This window comes from Alligator mississippiensis, chromosome 1 (assembly GCF_030867095.1).
Source record: "Alligator mississippiensis isolate rAllMis1 chromosome 1, rAllMis1, whole genome shotgun sequence".
NCBI lineage: Eukaryota > Metazoa > Chordata > Crocodylia > Alligatoridae > Alligator > Alligator mississippiensis.
The window spans coordinates 290514187-290538238 of record NC_081824.1 but is presented as its reverse complement, the minus strand read 5'-3'; the positions used below and the strand labels follow the sequence as shown (position 1 = coordinate 290538238).

At 41.4% G+C, this 24052-nt stretch overlaps 1 protein-coding gene across 10 annotated transcripts in view; it reads left to right on the top strand.

The window, feature by feature from the left end:
- The window catches only part of TIAM1 (TIAM Rac1 associated GEF 1), a 270454-nt gene that overhangs the window by 167734 nt on the left and 78668 nt on the right, over positions 1-24052 (top strand). For all 10 annotated transcript variants that reach the window (XR_009459072.1, XM_059720678.1, XM_019476350.2 and 7 more), the window contains 6 exons: positions 6341-6788; positions 11641-11813; positions 16143-16367; positions 17513-17698; positions 21038-21184; positions 23030-23104. Coding sequence is in view for 9 of the 10 variants with exons in the window: in XM_059720678.1 (XP_059576661.1) it covers positions 6341-6788; positions 11641-11813; positions 16143-16367; positions 17513-17698; positions 21038-21184; positions 23030-23104 (1254 nt within the window). In the remaining variant the exon portion in view is untranslated. The remainder of the gene's footprint in view (positions 1-6340; positions 6789-11640; positions 11814-16142; positions 16368-17512; positions 17699-21037; positions 21185-23029; positions 23105-24052) is intronic.

Genomic DNA, 24052 nt, shown 5'->3' with positions numbered 1-24052 from the left:
AACAGTCAGCTCTCCTTGACTTGTAATGGGAACAGTGATGTAACCCTGTATTTTACTTCATGGATTTTCATAGTTATTAGGGGCTGGAAAGGACCTTACAGATCATCAGGTCCAGCCCCCCTGCACTTGGGCAGGAAAGACTGCTGGGATCGGATGACCCCATTTTGATCAAGGGTGTTGCTATTTATTTAGCTCCTGTGCAGTTGGAATGGGCAAGTGTTAGCAGTTCCCTTTAAATTGTCTTCCTCTGGGTGGTCTACTGGGTTGCAAGACAAACGAGCTTTGAGGGGCCAACTTAGCTTGTCATTCAGGGGCAGGTGTGGGAGGGAGGAGGGCCACAGCCTCAGGGCTTTAAGACCTGGTTGGAGAGACTTCCTGTGTTGCTGTTGGCAGCAAATAAGCTACTTTTGCTATGAATCTTTGTGGGAGTTGAGAGACCTTGCAATGCATTCCTATGTGCAGGAATTGCAAGCACCATGGTTTTATTAGATTAAAGTCTGCTTCTACTGCCCTTGCTCACATTAATACTTGGGTTTGTCTTATTGAAACCAGTGCCAAAGAAATGAAAAAACTGCTTTGTATATATGCTCCCACAGTAATGCTCCATACTGTTTGCTGTTAAAGGGTCTATTGTTCTTTCACTGTTCATTCCCACAAACTAAGTTCTCTGTTTTTTCATAAAAAAAAAAAAAAAAAAGAATTACCCCATATGGAAGTGAAAGAAACCTTCCAAATGTAGGAGTAAACATGTAGCATCATCTTCTTGAGTTTGCAAGCAGCCTCAGACAATCACTTGGGGCTGCCTCAGCTATCTGTGAAGCCCAACTGTGGCAATTTTAAATAAGGATTAATTAACTACTTAATTGCGGATTATTTTATTATAGGCGTTCAGCTAGCATGATGTGTGTGGGGGCAGTGAAGAATACTGGGATGAGGGTTGTAAGGTATCTGATTGCTATTAAGGATTGCTGGGGAAGGGAGTTTAGGCCCTTGCTGCCCAGCATTTGTATGTGGTGCTAATTTATCCAACCAGAGGAAGTGGGAAAGGCAATATGCATCTCTCTGCTGTTCTCTCTTGCATCCTACAACAAAAAGTCCCTTACTCAGTTGCCTAAACACCCAGCTTCTGTACTGAGAGCCCCTCCAGACCTAAAATGTAAAACAGTGGGGGGGGGGGGGGGGGCAGAGAATCATGGGTTTAATTTACAAAAAATATTCCAAGCAATATGCCAGTTAGATTAGCCTTCATTGTTTCATTCTGTACAGGCCTCCGTTTCTGTATTCACCTGAACCTGCCTCAGAATTTTGGGTCATTAACTCTTAGCTGGTGATACTCAGCTCATCAGTGAATCCATGTTCTGCTGTTTTTCCAGGATATGATCAAGATGGATAGAGACCAACATTGTGAAAATAAGAGTGATGCTTGCGCTCTCAGATGCATCTAAAGGAGTGGGATAATACCTAGTTATCTAAATATGTTTTTCAAGGAATCATGGCCAAAAATACCGTCCTCTTGAATCATTTCAAACAGTGGCAACATTACCATTTTTTTAAATGCGACCTATCCAAACTTGTAGTGTTTTCACCGGTGTTTGGTATTTTGTGCTGCTCATCATATGCACTGCACAAAAGTCAAATACGTAAGGTTAATTTAGTTGTCAGGGTGTTTCAGCTGTGGGAAATCTCCAGAGGTATCAGAGTATAAAGCAGACTTGCCCTGTAACTGTACCTCATTCATAGTATGTTGGGGCAGCTCTACAGAACGTAAATGAACAACCCCACATTGAGTTTGCCTTGCATTGCAACCCCACATTGAGTTTGCCTTGTATTGCCAGCCTTGGTCTGAGAATACCAATATCACTTTTTTTTTATGCCAGATGTATTGCCCAGGTGTACAGGTCCACGGATGTCTTCTAAATGTTCTTTGTTATCAACTCCCAATTCCTGTTGTGGCAGCTATCTTGCATTGTGCTCTCATAGCACACTCATGTAAATGTTTAAACTCCTCTGACATTTCAGTCACTTGTATGTTATGAGCCTGATGTGATATACTTTCCAGGAGCTTTCAAGATGTTTCTTTTTCTAGACAGGGGGACTGCTTCTCTGTTCCTTAAAGCATACATCCAAGTCAGAAGGGAATGGGGTGCTTAATTTCTGTGCAGTTCCTGAGAGGCTTGTACTGTTTTCCTGTCAGACACTTCTAGGTGTCAGCTGCCCTTATGCCTCAAATTATGCTGGACAAAAGAATTCTTCTTGTTTTGGAAAGCGGGATTATGCTACAATAGTGACTGAGCAAAACAGTATGAGTAATATGTGATGATGATACATTTTAACACTGAACAGAAATAATTTAAGTACATTCTCTTTATAGGAAGCTTAAGGATGACTTAAGGTAGGATAAGGGCATGTTAAGAGTCTCACTGTATCTTGATGCATGGCAGTTAGAGTAGAGGATGTAGTGTTTTTGGTGGGAGAGGACTGTCCTTTGAACCCTCTGAACCACTTGTTGCCTTGTGCCATTGATCTAAGAGTTGGTTTATGAAGAAGGTGTCATCCATGTGAGGAAGGAATATGCTTTAGAAACCAAGGAGCATGTTGCCCACAATTATATCTTTGGCATCTAATCAGTTTTCAGAAACTAGAACCTCTGGTATATTTGCTTGATGTACAAAGTATGAGAGAGAGGTATAAGAGCCATCCATACTGATAGACTCTTTCATGAAACCTTTCAAGATTATAGATATAGTAGATCTAAGATTTTATCTTCTTGGTTTATCAGTGCAGTTGTCTTTGCTTGGCAGCTTGGTGAAATTCTCACTTCATTATGCAGGATTTATTAAGACTTTCTCATTGCCTATGATATGGAAACTACCTTGCTGGCAATGCTCTTTGTAGGATGAGGTCCTAACAAGTGGTCTTGGATAGTCGAACAGTTTGATCAAGAGTGGGAAATGTGAGATCCAGAGAGAACATTAGATTCTCTGTGCAGGGCACGTAGAAACCTGTTCATCTCGCATCCTTTCCCTGGTAATCCCTTTATCAAGGAATGAAATATTTTTTGTGCTTTAAGCACCTTTTTGATCTTGCAAAAAAAGTCCCAGAACTTTAACCTTCCCGTAAATGAAATATATCACTTAGTGTCCCTGTAATCCTTGTGCTGGGAGGGGGGAAGGGAGAAGGGTGAGGAGGAAGAGATGGTGGAGCATGGTGGAAAAGCTGGAAAAGGAAAGTAGGTAATCTTTAATAGGCCCCCTCTACAAATTACAGTTATTGCACAATTAACTGGTTAATTGCACAATTATTTGGAAACCAGCTGCATTTGCAAAGTAGCTATCACATCATAAAAAGCTCCAACCAGCTATAAAGTTAGACCTAAAAAATGTGCACTAACCTTGTAGCTAGTTGCTATCGAGCTTTCATTTGCATGTGTAACATTAGCTGGCAGGGCTCCCAGCTGCAGGGGTGCACCATGTTCAGCGTAAAACTCCTGAGCCCTAGGGATTGTGGCAGCCATGATTTCCAGGGTCCAGGGGTTGCATGTATCCCTGAGTCCTTAGGGATCATAACAACCACTATCCCCAGAGCCCAGGGATTTCACACACCTCAGAGCCATAGGGATTGTGGCAGCCATGATCCCCAGGGCCTGGGGTTTCACACAACCCACAGTGATCCTCTGGCCCCAGGTGTTTTCCACATCCCTGGACCAAGGGAAGAGGGGGTGGATCTCCCTGTAGTGATCTTTCAGCACCAGGGGTATCCCACAACCCCAGGGCAGATGGAGGGGATCACCCTTGAGGCAGTCCCCCCAGCCCCATGGGTTTCATGCACCCCCATGGGTTTCAACTGGGGTGCGTGGAGCTCCCAGTCACAGGAGCTTGCTTCTTCTTGGTTCAGGGGAAGCCTGGGATCAGGCTCCCTCTGCACCGGCAATAAGGTACAGTGGGATCTAATGCATGATCCCATAGTCATGCCTCCTGCCATGCATGTGCATGTGTAGAGGTGGTCATGGAAGCATATGGGATTCTGTCTTTGTATTTATTTCATGTACAAGGATGGCCAAATTGGCCAACCAAGCTTTTGAAAGTTGGGCTTCCTCATTTCAGCACATAAATCTAGTACATGGTGTGGTCAACAGGAGCTGGGCTCAGCATTTCACTCCTTTAGGCCCTAGATAATTGGTGCCTAATTTTAAGCATACCAATATGAGATATTTGTTTAACACCTTTGTGCATTTTGTGATGCCTTACCTGAAACCCACTGGCCCAGAAGTCTACCCATTCCATCTTGGCAGATATCTGAAAAAGTGTGGTATTAGGTCTCCTTGAGTTTCTGTTGAACTCCTTTAGTTGAATCCTGATTGTTATGCAGAATATAAGATATAAAGGTGCCCATAAAATGTCGTCTGACTCTTGGACACAGGGTATAAACTGTGTTGAGAATTAGCTGGCAGTACATGATAAGTTCAGAAGTCAAACATCTAATGAGTGTTCTTAACCTTACTAACCTACAGAGCAATTGTCACATACAGCTGCCAGTTTAAGATGCTTATCTCACTAAATTCTGTGTTTCTATTTCATAAATATGAACATGGATATCAACTGGCATTGAGTTTGATCCAATCTGACCTTTTACATATTTGGACTGTAATCTCACTGAAAAGACAGGGTCATAGAGGCCATTTTTGCTATGGGAGAAAAAGCTGGAAGTCTGTACAAAAGATGGAATGGAGAATCTCTTGGTAGAAAATGAACACTCTGTATGCAGCTATAATAGAGTAAGAATTTATTTTGGTAATAAAGAATGACCAAACAGATGCAGGGGGCAGGGTTAGAATCCTAAAATCAGTGTATTGGAAGGTGGATTTGACACATCTAGTGCCTTTCCTGCATTGTTGCAAGGTTATAATGCTTGCAAAACACTTCAGAGTTTATACTCTTGACCTGTAGATATTATGCAGAGCTTTCTGTTTTGAGTGTTTTACAGGCATGAGCTAAACCCATAGCACACTCATGGTGTATGTAGTGTTATTTGTAGATATGGAAACAGATGTAGAACTGTGACATGCACGCAATCATAGTCAGGGTCAGGAACTTGGGATCCATGCACAGAAAAAGCGCAGTAGTGGTCTCATAGTTTTAAGAGCTGCCTCTTGGGGAACTCTCATACCAATAAGGAAATCCTCATTGGCTTGTCAGATGGAAAATTAGTGTTCTTCCTAATTCAGTGTTCCTGTAAAACACTTCTTGTCGAGGTTTCCTTAGTTTTTAAGGACGTATAAGTCAAGGTACCTAGCTTACTTTCTGAGCATGTTTGCCTGTCATTTTGATCACATCTCTCCTCTTTTTGCATGTAAGCTTCTTGTCTGTACTTTCAGAGGTCCCTCTATCTTCATCATGTCCTTCCTTACTCAGTAGTAGCAAATAGTCAGTATTTGTCTCTGATCAGCTCACAATGCCAGGCTCTGTTGTCTGCTTATTTTCAAGCATTCCCCTTGGTGCTTTCTTTCATGCTCACCTCATGTTTGGGAGGTGTTTCCTGTAAACGATATCATCGTTCTCCTTCGAAATCCTCCTTCAAAACCTCAGCCTGCCATGGCCCTTGAGGCCATGTGGATCTCCTTCATCATGATACCTACAATATGACAGTAGTTAGACTACTGGTGTTCTGAATCCACTGCCTTAGCATAATGACCAGGCTTGTCGCATTATGGTCTTGTACCTCCTTTGTATCTTCCACTGTTGTCTTCCGCCTGGCATTGTAACCTGCATGGGCTAGGTTTTTAGGGTATTTTGAATGATGTCTAGTATGGTGGGGTCTTGGTTCATGACTGGAGTTCTTACGTGCTTTTGATAAAGCAAATAAACAATAATAATACATGGCTTCCTAGAACAACAGTGCCTCTTTGTTTATATGATTGTCCAGGGATAGTCTTCAGATGCCTAAGATAATATCCTTGGATATAGGTGTAAGCATACAGTATTAGTGTTTTCCTTTCAAAGCTTTTCTGTGTGATTACTACTTCTTCAGGTACTGTCATTTGTTTGCTATCATGTGGTCTGCTTCCTCAAAACTTCATGGCATCGTTGAATTGGTCTAAAGTGAGTGGGTTAAGCTGTGTTTCACCCTGCTGAATTATTAAGGTTTGGGAACACATACTGAAACTATTGGTCTTCCTAAACTGCTGCCAGAGGCCAAACTCTGATGTCTATTCTTCCAGTTTGTCTTCACAAAGCATATGTGAGGTATTTATGAAGTCAAATAAGAGAGGAGTGTGAAAAAAATTTAGGGTGAGAGATTGGTTCGCTTGGTATGATGATGTGCTGCTTTTTCTTTTACCTAGGATGTGAATATCGGTGAGGGAAGTGAATTCACTGACAGTGGGATTGAAGGTGCAGCCACTGATACGGACCTTCTATCTAGACGTTCAAATGCCACAAACTCCAGCTACTCTCCATCAGCCAGCCAGGCTTTCATTGGCAGTGACAGTGGCAGCAGCTCAACAGGAGATGGACTCCGTCAGGGAGTGTATGAGAACTTCCGCAGGGAGCTGGAGATGAGCACCACCAATAGCGAGAACTTGGAGGAAGCTGGCTCTGCCCTGAGTGATGAGCAAAGCAGTGGTACCTTGAGTTCTCCAGGACAGTCTGATATCCTCCTTACAGCTGCCCAGGGCACAGTACGGAAAGCTGGAGCCCTTGCAGTGAAAAATTTCCTTGTTCACAAAAAGAATAAGAAGGTGGAGTTGGCTACCCGTAGGAAATGGAAGCACTATTGGGTTTCCTTAAAAGGTACGGTGGGCACATCTTTGTTATTCTTTAGATAGATACCAAAGTGGTTACATGCATTTGGCCCTTAGTCCAGAGGTCTTGAATTTGATGTACTTTTAATATTGTTTTTAGTGCTTAAAGATAAGTGTCAGTCTTGTAATGAGCACCATCCATGCTGGCCAGTGTGTCTGCGTATAGCTAACTTCAATATTAGGGCTTTAACATATAATTAGAGTTTCCCTTGTGTCTGAAACAAATGTGTGAACATTGCTGAAGGAAGGAATTTAAACTGCTAGTAGTGCAGTGTTCTTTAATAGTACTGAAAAAAACCTGCAAAAGTAGTGGGGAACAGAAGAAGAAATCATTCCTGATTTTTCTTTCCCTTTATTTTTTTCCCAGCCCCCCTCCCCCCATGTGGATTTTTGTGATGGTTGCTAACAGGTGTTATCTTGACAAAGCACAAACCGGTTGCTCTACTGCTTGTAAAGCATAATCAATCCATGCCATACTTGAATTCAGGCAAGCAGCAGTTGGATGTAGCATGGCTTCTCCAGCCAGTGCGCAGAGGGTCTTTTTCCACTGAAAAAGCACGTTTATGTTATCTCTATAAACTAGATGCTTGCGAGCAATGGTCATGGAATTGCTGCTAGAACTGTGCTATCAGTAGCAACATGACTGCTGTCATTAAAGGGTAAGCAGTTTGGGGCCCCGGCTGTGTGTTTATGTGCATCTTTATAGTGCCTGACACATTAGGCCCTGGATCCAGAATGAGACTTCCAGAGGCTTCAGTAATACAAATGTTAAAAATTAAGTACTGCACAGTTGTAGCCCTGATAAGGGACAGGGTCAGCAGAACCAAAAGGAGCAGCAGGGTGGTCTGTTAGACTGGGACATGGGCAAGACCTCATTCTGAAGCTGAGTTACCTTCATGTGATGCTTGACAGACACTGCAGCTCTGTTCCTGTTTTCCCTTCCACATTTTCCTATCCTGTCTGTGCTGAGTGTAAGCTCTTCAAGACAAGCACACTTGGTAGGTTACCTTTGGCTCCATAAAGCAGCCTCTGGGGAACCCATTCTGCAATTACATTAAGCAGCCAACTGGAGAAACCAAGTTTCTAGGTTAGGGTTGCCAACTCTGACTGAAGCTATTCCAGGAGATGTTTTTTTTTTCCCAACATGATGTAATGTCATTAATTGTACTGTTCTATCCGCTCACAATATCAACCTCCCGGATTGTTTTCAATAGTCACTGGGAGATCGATATTGATTCCGGTAGACTTCCAGTTGGGCAATCCAGAAGGGTTGGCAACCCTATTTTAGCTTCCCCCACTCTCCCATTTCCCTGCTCTGTATGGGCTTGTGTTTGCCAAGAGTTGCAACAGGAAACTGGTAACACCATCCCTATATTCCATGATGTAATAGCATTATCTGAGGATTTTGAATGGCCAACATCTTATCTGTGCTCCAAGATGTTCACGGGGAAACCATGCTGTTATCAGGTTCCCTGATGTGGTATTATTGCTTTTTCATGTTGACTGACTCTTCAAGATTACGATGTCCGTTGGAAAGGTAGCTGCTGAGCCCCGGGGATAAAGGCTAGGCCTTTTCACTCTACAGTTCTTGCCAGGTGACATGTATGGGTGCTTGCCAGGAGAGGTTAAAAAAATGTGTGGGCCAGCCCTTTGTTGCAGTTGTTATGGAGGTGGGGGAAATAAAAGAAAAGAAATTCACAGATGAGAGAGCAGCTGAGAACCCCTAATCTCATCCCCTTCTAGCAGAGGCAGTGTGATGGGAAAGTCTAGCTGTGAAGAGCTGGTAAACAAAGAGCCATCTGGGAGTGAAAAAAGGGGAAGGATGAGCATCAAGGCAATGTTATTTTAAAAGTGCCTTGACTCAAGTTGAATGTTTATTTCTCAGATTGCTCTGCCTTAATAACGTTAGCATTTAAATGAAGCTTTGAAGTTAACAGCTGCTATTGTCTGGCTGCAGATAGTTTTTTGAAAGGCTGGGGTAAGAGGGTTGCTGTGCATCACTTTCCATTATGAGAGCTATTTCCTTGGGGGACAATAGCAACAGTCATTTTTAAATGAATTTTTTAGACAATGTTGAAAGGCAGCAAAAGTTTGAGAGAGAGAGAGAGATCATAGAGAGCGACTGTGCTTTGCCTAGAAATTATAAAGTTTTTTTTGTGTGTGGATAGCCTGAGCATTATATTTTATCCTTACCTAGTATGCCTAGTTTTTGTTCCTATGTTGCTAAGACTTTGACTGACAGTGAAAACATTGTGGTGGAATAAGGACTGCTGTTTTGCATGGTTTTTTTCTTCAGTCCTTTTTCAATGGGGATCACACAGTGTGATGTTGCTGCCCCCCCCCCCCCATCATTAACCTGTATTCAGTAATTAAAAAAACTTGATCTCTGCCTTCAAGGAAGTGTAGTAATGAGCAGCTGCAAGACATGCAGGGCAATTTTAGAGTAGACAGGCCCTAAGGAAAACAAGTCTAGCAGTGCCAACTCACTTGTCTGGCATTATGAGGGTAGTCCATGTTCGAACGTGTTGGGTTTCGGTTGTCTTCCAGTGCGGCTAATAGAGCCCTCTTAGAGGCTTCTGCTTGTGCCTTCCATATGCAGCTGTGTTTACCATCTATGGTACAGACAAAATAGGTCCATCCCACAGTGTACAGTGATGCTGGGTGATACGAATGTACTATGTAAGGTAAGGCAGAGAGCATTCTTAGGGGTAGACTCAGCAAGGAGGCCAAGAACTGAAAAAGCTGTGGCAAAAGAAAATAACTTCACCCTCTCTTGTGATGCATCTCTTTTGTGGATAATTGGAGTCTCCAAGGTGTTCACCCAGTGCAGCTTTTTTTGGGAAGGTGACTTTATTAGCATAACTAGGGGAGGTGGGGGGGATGTGGTGACCAGGGCAGCAGCCTTGGGGGCTGGCTTTTGGGGGGAGCATTGCAAAAATAACTGTTGCTGCAGCTCATGGCTGGATGCACTGCAGCCTGGAATGGCAGCCAGCATTGCCCTTAGTGTTGCTGCTGCCTGGGGCACAGAGATGCCTTGTTATACCTCTACATTGGTGGAGTAGTTAGCACCTAGGGGCATTTGTACACATGCTCATACCACAGTGTTGGATGCTTTTAAAAGTGCCTGGTGCTGTAGCGCATACATTTATATAAACAGCAAAATGCACATCAGCACTGAGAAAATGGCGATGGTACGCTTTTGAACTAAAACACATCGAAGATGATGTGCATTATTTTCTCATTGCTGATGCGCATTTTGCCATTTATACAAATGTATGTGATGCAGCTCTGGGCTTGTCAGCTCGCATGCAGAGCAAACACGATTTAATTGAGTCTGCTCAGACATGCTGGATCTCCAGTGCGTCAGAGCAGACAAAATGTATGTGTATAAGTGCCCTAGAGTTTTGTCTACAGAGGCCCCTGAATTGAAGTAGAGGAGTTGTCTGAGAGAGAAGAGGTGCAGAAGGTAGGAGTCATGTCCTACCAGAGTAGCACAAGACCTATTAACATGCAAAGGTTTCCTGCTACCATCATTTCTTTCCTTCAAAAAAAACTGTTGCCTGCCCCAGGGTTTGCACTGACCCTTCCTGTGAGTCCTATTGCTCTTTCTTCCCACTCTGCTCCTTGGTGGGGTGAGACGAGACAGAAGGCAGCGTCCTTTCTTAATTTCTCTGGGACTGTGCTCGTCAGCTGGCAGGGGCTGCACTACCCATGGCTGCATTTCATTTTACCAGTTGAAGGCAGGCTCTGGAAAGAGGAATGACATTTAATTGCGAGTATAGTGTTTTGAAAGGAACAATTAAAATGTGTTTGAGAGTTTTTTCCAAAGCTGCTGCTTCTATTCTAATGAAGGCTGGTTGAGAGAATACATATGCAGAACACATTTGAAAGCACTTTGCCCATTTTTCCAACTGTGCCCATTTTTCCAACTGCAGTGGAGCAGGCTGTCTGTGGTACAGATATATGTTTAAAGATTTAAAAAAAAAATAGTGCAGGGAAGGGCAATCAAGCAAATCAGGGGCATGGAGCCAGTTGCCATACCAGGAAAAAAGGAAAATCTATGAAAAGGCTAGGGTTCTTCAGTTTGGAAAAGAGAAGGCTGAGAGGGGATATGCTAGAAATCTCTAAAATCATGAAGGATGTGGACCAAGTGAACAAGGAACTGTTTACCAAGTCCCAAAATATTAGAATGAAGCGCTCCCAATGAAATTAGTAGGAGGCGAGTTTAAACCTGACAAGAGAAAGTACTTTGTTATGCAGCAGGTACTTAACTAGTGGAATTAACTGCTGCAGGAGATGGAGGCAGATCATATAAGCAGGTTCAGAAAGGGACTATACAAATTAATGTATGATGGATCTATTAATAGCTATTGAACAGAATGGTTGGAGATGTTTCCTCTGGCATCTCTAAACCAATGATGGTAGATGCCAGGGAGGATAATGGATAGGGAACAGATCACTCAAATGTGTCCAGTTCAAAGCTCTCCCTCTAGTATCCACTAATACCATTGTCAGAGAGAGAATTCTGGCTGGATGGACCTTTTGTCTGACCCAGTATGGCACTTCTTATGATCTCTCCTATGTTATTGACAGTTGGTTGGTGTATACTGGGAAGCTATTCTTCAGTGTCTGTGACCAAACTCAAGGGCTTTAAGCTGTCTGTAGGGAAGATCCATCAAATTACGTTCTTATACCTGCTCAAGTTTTTCATTGACTTTATTTTCACTTTTGAGAACTTGGGGGACGTGCTGTATTGTTTAGAAACAATTATGTTGAATAGATGTGGTTTTACCATATTTGTCCATGCTACTTGCTAATGCTTTACTCATTTTTTTTCTTAGGATGTACATTATTCTTCTATGAGACTGATGGCAGATCTGGAATAGATCATAACAGCATCCCAAAGCACGCCGTCTGGGTAGAAAACAGTATAGTGCAAGCAGTGCCTGAGCACCCAAAGAAGGACTTTGTTTTCTGCCTCAGTAATTCCCTTGGGGATGCATTCCTCTTTCAGGTTTGTTTTATTCTTGGGTTTTGCAGAATTGTTCTCTTTTCCTAACTCTTGCTCATCCAGCAGACTAGAGGTGAAATGCTAGCTCCTATTGAAATCAACTGAGCTAGCGAAATGCCATCCACTTCAGTAAGGCTGGGATTTCACTCCAGAAGGTAAGAATAAGGGTGGAATGCTTGTTCAGTACCATTGGCTACACAGAGAAAACAGTGCTGAAGGGGTTTGATGCCAGATGTGGTTTATGTTTGTAATACCAAACCTACTGTTTTGCAACTAAATTTGGTCTCCACTGGTATAGATGGGTCAAAATACTATTATTAACCTATGAATAAATGGTGTACCAATTATGTGAAAATGAAGGCTTTAATACAGTCTGGTAACATGGTTATCAAGCAGTTTGCTCTTTTCTGCACAGAAAGACAAAGCTACAGTTTGGGATGCACAGTTATGCCCCATGTGCTTTAACACCACCATCTCCCTGTCATGGTAGATATAGAATTTAAAGGGTGGGTGGGGAGGGGGTCTGAGACACCTAGGTTAAGAATCTGTAGTCCCTGTTTAAACCATGCTTAACACAAGCCATCTATGGATGATTTCTTGTTCTGCAGGTTCTTGTTCAAAGTTTTTAAAAGATTGCTATCTAAGAACAGCCACCCTCAGGTCAGTGATGGAGTGTCCAGGGAGGTTGAAGTGTCCTGCCATGGGTTTGCATGTCTTTCTGCAGCTGATGTCAAAGCAGTCTTAATTCACTCTGTGACATAGGGCTCTTTGTGTCTGTCCAAGGTAGAGAGCAAAGGGGCATTATAAGCAGGTGTTGGCATATATGACACTGGTGAAATGCCAACCTAAATGGAGTAGCTATCATTTCCTAACTATTATTTTTACTCTATTATACTGGTGTGTTTGGTGCAGATTTTTGGGTGTGGGGAATCCCATCTTTTCCCCTCAAGTGATCATTTGAGAATGTAAATACTGGAACAAAGCAGAAAAAACCTAGGTTTCCCTGTGCTTTAAAATCTCCAAAATACTGCATTGCTGAGTGCTTTCCCCACTCTGGTATTCCTCTGATCTACATTCCCAGCTTTTAAAAGCATGTAGCCCAAATGTCCCCACAGGAATATATCAGCATAGCTCTGTTAAGTTCAACAGAGGTATGCTGATTTCCTTCAGTTGATCTGAAAAACAAATCTGACATTTCTGCAGCCCTGTTACATTTTTGCATAGCTTCTCCCTGCCTCCCCCAGTGTCTTTCTTTTCTGAGGTGAGTGTTTTGTTTTTTGGGGTTGGTTTTTTTTTTTGCTTCATTCAGGAGCATGTGGACCCAGCAGGTATTTAATAGGCTGTGAAGCACCACAACCACGAGATCTGCTTACGTTGTTATAACATCTTTCATTTGCATTTCTCTTGCAAGGCCTTCATTCTCATAAAATTAATGCCAGGAGAGGCTAAATACTGAAAAGGTTGCATTCAATACATTTCCTTTGTGGCAACATAGAGCCTTATTCATTAAATAGGCTGTGTCATCATGTAATGGCTAGGTTTTCATGTAACTTTGTGGGAAAGAGCAGAAAATGAGCCATTTCAAAGTAAATTATTGTTTTCTTGTGCTTTGTGAAACCTTTTTTTGTCCCTTACATCGGGGGAACTCATGTTACTGTGAAGACAGAGAATTAGAAGAAAAAGCAGGGATGGGGGGAACTTGGGGAGTGGGAAAGAGGATCAGTCATAATTGTGGAAATAATTTGTAAGTTATTGTATCCTCCAGGCTTGATCTGACACACACACAACTGCTGGAGCATATATGCTGCTGATCAGCAGTGTTACTTAGTTCTTAATAACATAGACATATACATTCATACACAAGAAAATATTGTCAGTTATTTTTTAACAGAATACCGAGGAGGTTAAGGAAGATTATTTCTGTCCTCTGGAGACCATACGATAAGTGAAAAAATATGATCACCATTTAATGTATATTGTACCTATCCTTCCCTCTGCATTGTGTCCAGAGACATCACATACCTCTTAAACTCAGGAGTCCCTGCTCAGTCGGTTCCTATCACACATGTCCATTGCATGTGGATATCACATGCAATTGCTAGAGTATCTTGTGACATCACATACTTATTTCAGATGTTTGCAGCTTGCTTCCAGTGTTTTCCCTTCTCCGCTGTAAGCGAAGGAGTCCTCTTGTCCCAGTTGCTAAATATCCTGCTCCACCTACAGAATAAAATTTAAATCTTTTTTGATCCCAGAGCCTGCCTCATAGCCCTCACAAAAAAGCAGCACATGCCAGAATTGAACCCTGTGACCAGAGGTGTAACAAGCAGAGTTGGTGCCCTGGGTACCCCCTATAGGGGAGGGAGGGTGATCGCGTGGTTCCAAGAGTGGGTGTAGAGGTGTGGGGGGGCACAAGAGTCTTACCCTTGCCAGGTATCCAGGTTGTAGTCGTATTGGTCTAGAAGCAAAAGGATTTCTGATTCCTTACCCTTGCCAGGTACTCCTAAACAGCCCCTGGCTGAGCTGTTGCTGCCCCCACAGTGTGCTGTCTGCTCTGACTATTCCCTTTAAAGCAGTAGCAAGTACCACCAGGAACAGTTTTGACATTCCCAGCATGGAGCTACTCTTGCTGGGGCAATTCTGGCACCCCTCCTAGGTTGGTAGTCCCCCCCCCTTTCCTCCCCCCCCCCACACACACACACAGTTATGATACTGCTTATGCCATGAAAATATTACTTGGAAATATCAAGTAAAACAAAATAATTACAGGGCCTTCTACAATTTTTATTGTACCCTCTATTAAACCAGAAAGCAAATTGTCTTACTGTAGCTCTGGTTGGCTTCCATCATGAGTACAAGGAATGTTTGTATGCAGTTCAGGCTAGACTGACATCTTACTATCTGTCAGTAGTTAGTTTAATTATTTTATGGCAGCACATCTCACCAAGAAGAGCTCTCCACTCGTCTGTATTGGTGGCAAACTCTAGTCCTTATGGCAGTGAGAAGTGATCATCTTATTACTTGAAGCGTGAGCCTGTCTAAGGATTGGTATGCAGTACAATTTTTGTGGTTTCAGTAAGAAGACAAAGAAAGGAATGTAATCCTCAATATAGGCCTTGTCTCACAACTAGGAAATCAAACCTTGATTCAGGAAAGTATCCTTATTCAGAGCAATGCTTCACTCAAATATGAGTTCCATATAAGTCAGTTGAGCTCAAAGACATGCCTAAAATTAAGTACATTATTAGGTGCTTTCCTGAACTAAGTCTCTTTGGGAATCTTTCACCAACTTTAATGGGGTTTGGATGAGGTCCTTTGTCACTCGTTTGTAACACCGATAGAGCAGCTGGAACAGTCTTCTCCCTTGCTGCTGAGTGAAGAAAATAGATTGTTCTGTCAGTACTGATGGATGAATTAACTTCCGCAAGTTTAATTCAAATGAAGTGGTATGGTGTTAGCAGCCCCTTTAGCTAGAAGCCAAGTGTATTGGGGGTTGAGATAACAGAGCAAGTTTATGGAGTCTTCTATAACATTAATATTCTGTATCATTAACTCAAGTTTTGTTTTACAGTAAGTTTTAAGATTGTTAAGGGGGTTAGCAGATTTACTATTATTGGGTGAGGATGCAGAAGGAGTACTTTCTATTAAGTCTTGATCAGAATACAGGACTTCCATGAAAACATACCAGTGTCAGATACACTAGACTGGTATTTCCCTCTCCCCGCAAAAACAAACAATGCATCCAGTTTGTGGGAGAATTAGTGTGCAATATTCAGCCAGTGATGTGAAAATTAAGTAGGCCTTTAACAATACAGATTGGATTTAGAGTGCTTGGGGATCTTCAGAAGCTGAAAGGTGCTCTAATTTGCAATTATTTTAAACAGTCCACTAATACTGTATATGCTTGCTGTTTTCCTTAACTTGTTATTAATTGTTGCAAGCCAGCAATCCGTTCCACACCGTGAAAAGCACAGACAAACGTGCTTTCTGCCTCAAGGAATTTGCAGTCTACAGAATTTCATGTAATGATTAACTAAAAATTATTGTACCATTACAATAAGCAAGGAAAGTAATTTGTAAGCACTTGCTAAGAAATATTCTGCAGCTGTTACACGTAGACATAGGTGTCATTCTAAAAGCTGAATGCATGGTGCTGAGCTAAAGGTAGCCTTTTCACATATGAAAATTATGTTTTTATTTCTTCTGATAAAAGTAGATTTAAGGCCTTTTTGGTTCTTGAGATCAAAGGAAAAGAATTCTCTTTGGAACTGTATTTGTTCATGTCTGATCATTTTAAGAGGATTCTTGCTGTTCCCCTTTCCTTCTCTTCAGACCTCTAGCCAGACTGAACTAGAGAACTGGATCACTGCAATTCATTCTGCATGTGCGACAGCAGTAGCACGACAACATCACAAAGAGGATACAGTTAAACTGTTGAAAACTGAAATAAAGAAGCTGGAACAGAAGATTGATATGGATGAGAAAATGAAGAAAATGGGTGAAATGCAGCTTTCCTCAGTAACTGATTCCAAAAAGAAGAAAACCATCCTGGATCAGGTATTCTTGCCAGTGTGTTTGAAATGGTCTCATATGAAATACCTTGTATGTGCTGTGCTATTTTAGGCTTAAATATGGATTGCACCAGTTCTTCTGCACAAACCTCCTTGGTTTTCCATGTGCTTTTACAAACTTCAGCTAGCTTTGCCATTGTGAATCCCCAGTTATCACTGTCTTCTGTTGCCGGCACTTCCAACTTAAAGTGGACAACTCTAGCTGAATTTGAGAAACAGAAATCCTAGAGCAGATGTCTCTCCCTCTGTCACAGTGGGACCTTATTTTAGAAAACTAACATATGGAACCTGCTTCATTAGATTGTAGTTCTGGTCCCAGAGCTGCCAAATGTGTTTGGAATTTTAACCATAGCAGGAGGGAGTTTCTGTGTCTTCAATGTGCTAAGCTAAGGAAAATCCCCCCCACCCCCAAAGCTTTTGAGACGAGGTGGGGAGGGAGAAGAGATGCTGGTGTTTCTGTTCAAAGGGTTGGGTTTTTTTTGTGAAAGCTTCCAGTCTACAACTATAGGATAGGTCCCTCTTTTTTCCCCCCACATGTATCTAGTTGGGTTTTGAAACACTTTCCTACTAGCAATTTAAATTATTTAAACGAGTCCTCACATACGCTGATTATAGAGTTCTTCCACTGATAAGATTCATTATCCCCAGTATACTTCACTTTTTCAAGTATAACATAAAGTTCCATTGATTCTTAAACTATCCTGGCTGCTGCTGCTGATAATCCAGGACCCTCTGTTTGTAGAAACTTGTGATTTTTGTCTTTTGTATCTTTATTGTCCTTGATGCATAAAAGACTCCTCTTAAGGATTGCTCAGAAGAGAATCCTGCAGTACAAAGCAAATTAAAAATGGAATTTTAACACAGTTAATTAGCATTGTTTCAAAGTAGCTGTTGTCTTGGGAGAAGATTTCTGCCGTGAATATAAAAATATTTATTTTCTATCTAATTAAAAAACTTTTTGTTTTAATCCTCCTTTTGTTTCTTCCCCTCCTTCTTGGAAAATATAATCAGTGTTGACAGAAAGCTGTAATGCAACGTGAAGTGTAATATACATCGAGAGAGAGATGTTATTTACTATTGTGGTCTTGTTCTCTCTGCCTTATATTCCACTCTCCAATTCTCGCTTTATAGATCTTTGTTTGGGAGCAAAATCTTGAACAGTTCCAAATGGACCTTTTTCGCTACCGCTGTTATTTAGCCAGCCTTCAAGGAGGAGAGCTGCCAAACCCCAAAAGGCTGCTTGGTTTTGCAAGTCGTCCAACTAAAGTTGTGATGGGTCGCCTTGGGATCTTTTCTGTCTCTTCTTTTCACGCACTGGTGAGTTTGAACAGAGACCTCAAGAGGTCATCACTGCTAAACTATATATTTCCTGGCTGTTTTATGCAGAAAGTAAATCAGTCAAGGTAGTTAGAGTCTGGGGTAAATTCTTACCGCAGTGTGCAGGAACTTCAGCATCCTGAGATGGGTCCAGACCTTTAATCTTATTTTAAAAAGAGGTGATGTCAACTTGTTGCCTCAAACATGATGGGTTATGAAACCTGTTCTGTTGTCAGAGTATGAGAACTGTGGCTCTTCTAAATGCATGATATTAATTAATAGATCTACTTTATGAATACCTGCTTTCAATACAGTTGATACAAAAATGGCATCGATTCTTGAGTCCTAACTTCCTTATGAATAGGGTGGTTCTGTAGGTGATAGAGATGGCCCTGCTCCAAAACCCAAGATCTAGTCTTGGGATCAACGTGGACCTGTTCTTTGCAGGGGGCTTCCGTCTCTCTAATGTCCTGAACTAATATGCTGGGTGTGAACAGTTCTAAAACTTGCTAAGATTTGGATATGGCTCTAAACTTTGCAGTTTGGACCCATCTCTAATTCCTATTTGCAGGAGCTCAATTCAGAGCTTAGTTACATGAACAGGAGTCTCTTCAATGCAAATCAGATCATATTCAGTAGGCTAAGGCTTACTTCTCAGCTGTCTGGATGAGACTACTGCCTACCTACGCCAGCATCCTGTTTGCAGTGATTGGCATTTTGAAGGAAGTTAAAAACCTCCTCTGTATTCCTTCCCATTTTACAAACAAGCTTTGGCTGTGTAAAATGGTTGAAATTTAAACAACATAAACCAGCTCTTCAAAACATACCAAAACACCGTGCAAATTGTTGGGTTCTTTTTAAATTATGAACTTAAATAGCATGCCAGTAGTTTAGGCCTGAGTTCCTGGAGCACTACAGAAATAGCTGAGCTGTGCTGTTGTCTTGTAGATGTCAGCTGTACCCTTCAATTGAATACAGAGCTGTAATTCAGGCAAAGGCATTTTTGTTCTTCTATATAAAAAAGATTAGCGTCATCATCCTGATAATTGCTGGTGAATTTATATTTTTAAAGTGGCTTTTCATTTACATTTGCATTTGCATTCATTTTTCTAGCTCCCACTTCTAATAAGTGCCAAACTTCACTGCATTGTAGGGAATGTACCTACAAATCTACTTCTTCGTGTGACTTTTTCTAGGGGCCCCAAATGAAAAGCATGGAGTGTGTTTTGAATGTTATCTTTGGAATAAAATGTTTTCTGTCATTTGGCAATCTCTTGTCTTACTCCTTTTTCTCTTTCTCCCTGAATAAATTCACTGATGGTACAACTAACCCCAAATATTGAGTTGAGGCACCCTTTGCTTCTGCTGAAGGCCCTAAGGTACTGTGGTGATGAGCACAGTTTAGCAACACAGAGAGAGAACAGTCCACCTCTTCTAGGTTACTCATGGGGCTGCACCTTCAGCTGTTGTAAATCACCATAGCTTTGTACATTTCAAAAGCTGAAGACTTGGCTTTGTTTGCTAATCAAGTGGGTTTCTTTCTTTGAGAACAATTTCATATAAAAGGTCCAACACTGCATTTGCAGACATGGTCTAAGCAGAGGCGTTTAGGTGCCATTGTTAGATTGGTTGTTCTTTTGTGATGTTACGACAAAGAGGACTTGTCTTATCTTTGAGAGCAAAGGCAAATCTGATAGATAAATGAATCAGATTTTAGTAAGAGTTTTGCATGTAAGCCCAGAAATTTGCAATGACATCTCAATTTCTCTTTTTCCCTTTTTTGCCCAGTGTTCTAGAGAGAAATCACCCTTACTCCTGGTACATCTGTTCTCTGGATACCCAACCCAGTACTTTATTCCAGTCTTTATACAGTATTGAATTCAATCTTAAGATACCAAAACAACTAGTTTCTCAGCCCTGGTCATTGAGCTCCTGTCACAGGTTTCTTTGTTCTAGGCATGATTGCATGCCAAATGCTGTCACTGTTTATTAGTTTCATGTGTGGGAATCTATTAAAAGTATATTCCAGGAAATTCACCTCCAGGTCTGCAAGACGGGTGTGTCTGCTGCACTTTTTCCCCTGAATTGGACTTGCCATTCTTCTTACCACTCCCTCTCTCACAAAGAGGAGCTTGGCTGTCTTGACTCAGCACTGATAATTCGACATAACCTTTGTCCTGAATGTTGGAAGGAGCACCCAAGGAGAATGGGAGGCTTTGTTTCTGACTGACGTTCTGTTTTATTCCCATGAAGAATTCCCTAGTTTGAGAAACTTTACTGAATTGTTTTGTCATGTGAAGAAAAATATCTTTCAGCTAAATGGATAGTTAAAGGGGATAATTTTTTTTTCAAATGCCAAAGCAGTTGAAACTTATCTAACTGGAAATATCATCTCAGCTCCTCACAGTTGTGCTGATGGGCTTGAGCTCAGCTGAAACACCTCGGTTCACATCATTTTGTATAATTACAGAAAAAATTGAGTCTCGATGGAATATGGGGTTGATTCGGGGGGGGGGGTGTTAGGGTTATTTAGTTAGGTTTAGTTAAGTTTTCATATTTAATTGACAAAAATCTATAAAACAAAGCTCTTAAAAAAAATCTTTAAAATTGTGCGGTAGGTTAATAAGTAGGCCCCATACCTCTGACCCTGCTGTTGGACACCATGCTTTACTGGGAATTGTGATTTCACAGTAATGCAGGCATCCTGCAACGTTACAGTGAATAAAAGGTGTGCTAGCAGGAAGGCAGAAATGAGAAGGGATAGGGGGAGAGTTTTTTGCCATGACAAAACAATACCTATATTGCTTTAGTTTGTTTTTTCTTCACTAGCTTTTAAATACGCTGTTCTCCGTTAAGAAAATCTTTTCATTTAAAAGTCTTCAGCCACATTAGTTGGCCTGTTAAAAGTTAAGATTCTGGTCAGGTATGTACAGTGCACTTTTGCAAGTATTAATGAAGAGACAGACGCCACCCTTCTTGATGGTGGCTCACATTTGGGGTGCCTCAGTTCTTGAGTGCTCAGATTGAAACTTCATAAAAGAAGTGGTGATACTTAAAGGGTTGAGTGCTCAGTCCTGGAGACTTGGACCTCTAAAACATTTTCAATTTGGAACTTTGGACACTGCTAATTTTAGGAGGGTTTTATGTCCGGTGAAATGAATTGAGTTACAGTAGGAAGAAAAGAGGCTGGCCCCATCAGTGTCGTTCCTGTTGGGAATATATATTTGTTATTCCAGTACTTACCTCTTTCCCATTAGCCTGTGTTGTTAAAGCAGGTAAGCAATGGGGATATCCTGGGATACTGCAGCCTTTGGTTTTAAAACCTTATGTCACTGACAGGTGGCAGCTCGCACTGGGGAGTCTGGAGTGAGAAGAAGGACACAGGCCATGTCCAGATCTGCCAGCAAACGGAGAAGCCGGTTTTCTTCTCTTTGGGGGCTGGATACTACCTCAAAGAAAAAACAGGGAAGACCAAGCATTAATCAGGTAGGCGGCAAGGACTAAGCTGGATTCTTTTTCCAAGGCTTTTTTTATGGCCTTCAGAAGATAGTTTGGAAAAACATATATTCTTCGCTCAGGCAAAAAAAAAAAAAGGAAAAACTGGAGTTGTTTATACTGAGAACTTTTAACGTGTTTCACACCAAACCTTAAGCACTTCTTTTTAATCTTTTGTAGTCGTATAGTCGTTATGTGTCCTCTTCAAAATGAGTTACTGTAATTACTGATAAGTATATAGCAGCTTGTGTTTAAATGGTCCCGGTTGAGGCTGAAAGTTCACACCTTTTCTGTTATAAACAAGTTGTATTTCAAACTGTTGCTGCTGCTGTGATCTTGTTGCCTGAAAGTGTTTTTCTGCAAGTCTTGATTAAGAAGGCAGGAGCATCACATCTGTCTGAGAATGATTTTTTTTAATAGAGAATAAAACAGAAATGTATTTTTTTCTTTAAATGAAATCTCAGAATTTGTAGTAATCAGAACTCTGGCTAGAGGTGATATCTTTTATTAGATCAACTAGATGATATTTGCAACAATCTACCCAGAGTTGTGATTCCTTTTGCCTGTAGACCAATATGGCTACAACCTGCACCCCTAGAAGCTGTAGATCATTGTAGCTGCACCTAAGCTTAGAGAGAAACTGATTTACTGAGGTTGGTAGATTTGTTAGGAACAATACCTGTTTTGGAGGGTTGCCAAAGGTATCACCTACTGGTCGGGTTTGCCTTGCAGAGCTGTTTCCCCTGGTCTGCAGGGTTCCCAGAGGGCTGGGAATTGGGGGTAGACGGATCAATGGAAGCATTAACTGCTGCCCAACTGCCAGGTCTTCTGCCTGAGAAGTCCCACAGTTTGGATCTGGCCCAGGGTGACAACAATCAAGTTTGGCATCCCTGTTCTAACATACAATCGTTCATATTTCTATCCTGTCACCCCCCAGATCTTCCTCAGATAAAATGTGTTTTAAACGAATAAGAAGATATCTTCCTGTTGTACTCTCCAAACATCCCTAATTATAGCTTTCACTTGTTGTTCATTATACCTCATGTAAAGGCAAATGTCACAGGCATTTGTCTCCTTTTTGTTCTCCTTTCTCTTTTTTTGGCAAGGGATGGACCTAGATTTGTTTTAGTTTTGGCTCTGTGGCTTTTTTTTCCCTGACCGCCCCCTCCCCCCCATTGCCGATGCAGCAGTGGGTGTTTATCTTTTCTCTTAGAAGATTATGCTAGAATAGAAAATGTGAATGTTTAAAAAGTTTTTCAAATCAAACTTTTGTACACTTGCTCCCACATGTCTTTATTCAGGCACAGAGTCCCATTGTTTTTGGTATCCTTAGCTCATCCTGGATCACTCACTAACTGCTATTTTCCTAGCAAGAAACCAGACCATTGTATTTTCATAAGTGTGCACAACATACATAAAACGTTGATTCATAACAAGAATACCTAATTACGTTTCAGTCTTCATCTGAAGGCCTAAAAGCCCAAAGCAACAGTGAGCATGCATTCTTGCCCCCATTTTACATATAGGGAAACAAAAAGAGGGGATAAAAATTGTCCAGGTTCATAGAGTAAGGCAGCAATAAAATTGGAAATAGAGTCCAAACCTTGAGTCTCCAAGCTTGGAACCAAGCTGCTCTGCTCCCTTTGTGTTTAAAGAAGCTGATATTTTTCTCATATTTATTTTTAACTTACAAACCAGGTGCCAGGCAGGCTGCCCCCCCAAACTTCAAGATATACAGATACAGTACTTTTGTTTTAGGTGGTCTGTACTTCCAGACTTTAAGTACTTCACATTAGCATCCCATTAGGTTTTGAAATAGCACTTTTTGCTCTACAGGTGTTTGGTGAAGGTGTTGATTCAGTAAAAAAATCTTTAGAGGGAATCTTCGATGATGCAGCACCAGATGGCAAGGTAAGCACCACTAGTCTTTTTAAGTTAAAGCACAGTAAAATGGTCAGATGAAGTGGAATCTTGCTAGGAGAACAGGTCCTATGACAGGCAATGCTGCCTGCAGCCAACCCAATCTGGCTTTGTCAGGCAAGCAGTCAGGATGCTGGGCCTCTGGAAGGGGTGTGCATCCTCTGCCTTCTGGTGTCCCAGCAGCTTTCCATTAAGGACGTGGGGTGGTTGTAGCCACCAGATGCACAAGAGCAGCTAGGGCTGAAGCTAGGGGGGCTGCATTACCTCAGTCACATTAAGGTGCCCTTTATACAATAACACCTATTCTAGCAGATAATGAAATATAGTTTGTAGTCATGTTGTTCATAATAATGGCATTTTTTGCCTTATGCTAATGTCTTTATTTCAGGAGATGGAGGTGAGAGTGTAGGACTTACAAACATAGAGGAAATAGGTCTTAACATATTGATTATAATTAACACTGAAATTTTGTGAACCTGTTGCTAATTTGGAAAGGACAGTGTACTCTACAATTAGCTTTAATACTCTCTGCAACTCCATGAGGTTCTTCGCTTTCCAATTACAATTCCAGCCGTTCTGTCAAGTTCCCAAAGGAAAGTCAGCTGTTAAATACTGTTAAGCCAATGCCAAAGGATATGTTTTTAATGTAGTGAGTAGGGATTTAGCCATGTGATTCCATTTGTTGCTAATAGGAATTATGTAGTTCTATTACTTGCTGAATATTTACCCCTTAGGGGTCAATTTAAACCTACAAGAGAGAGAAAAATTCAAAATAAATTGAAAGGTGCCGTCCTATGGTACCTAGGCTTAGAAGCCTTATTGCACATTTGACTTGACTAGCTGGGAGATGCAATATATTTGAGTCTTAATTTTTAACTTCAGGGTTTTTTATGTTAAGTCCCTAATATTCCCATTTCCCCATAGGAAATCCTGATTTAA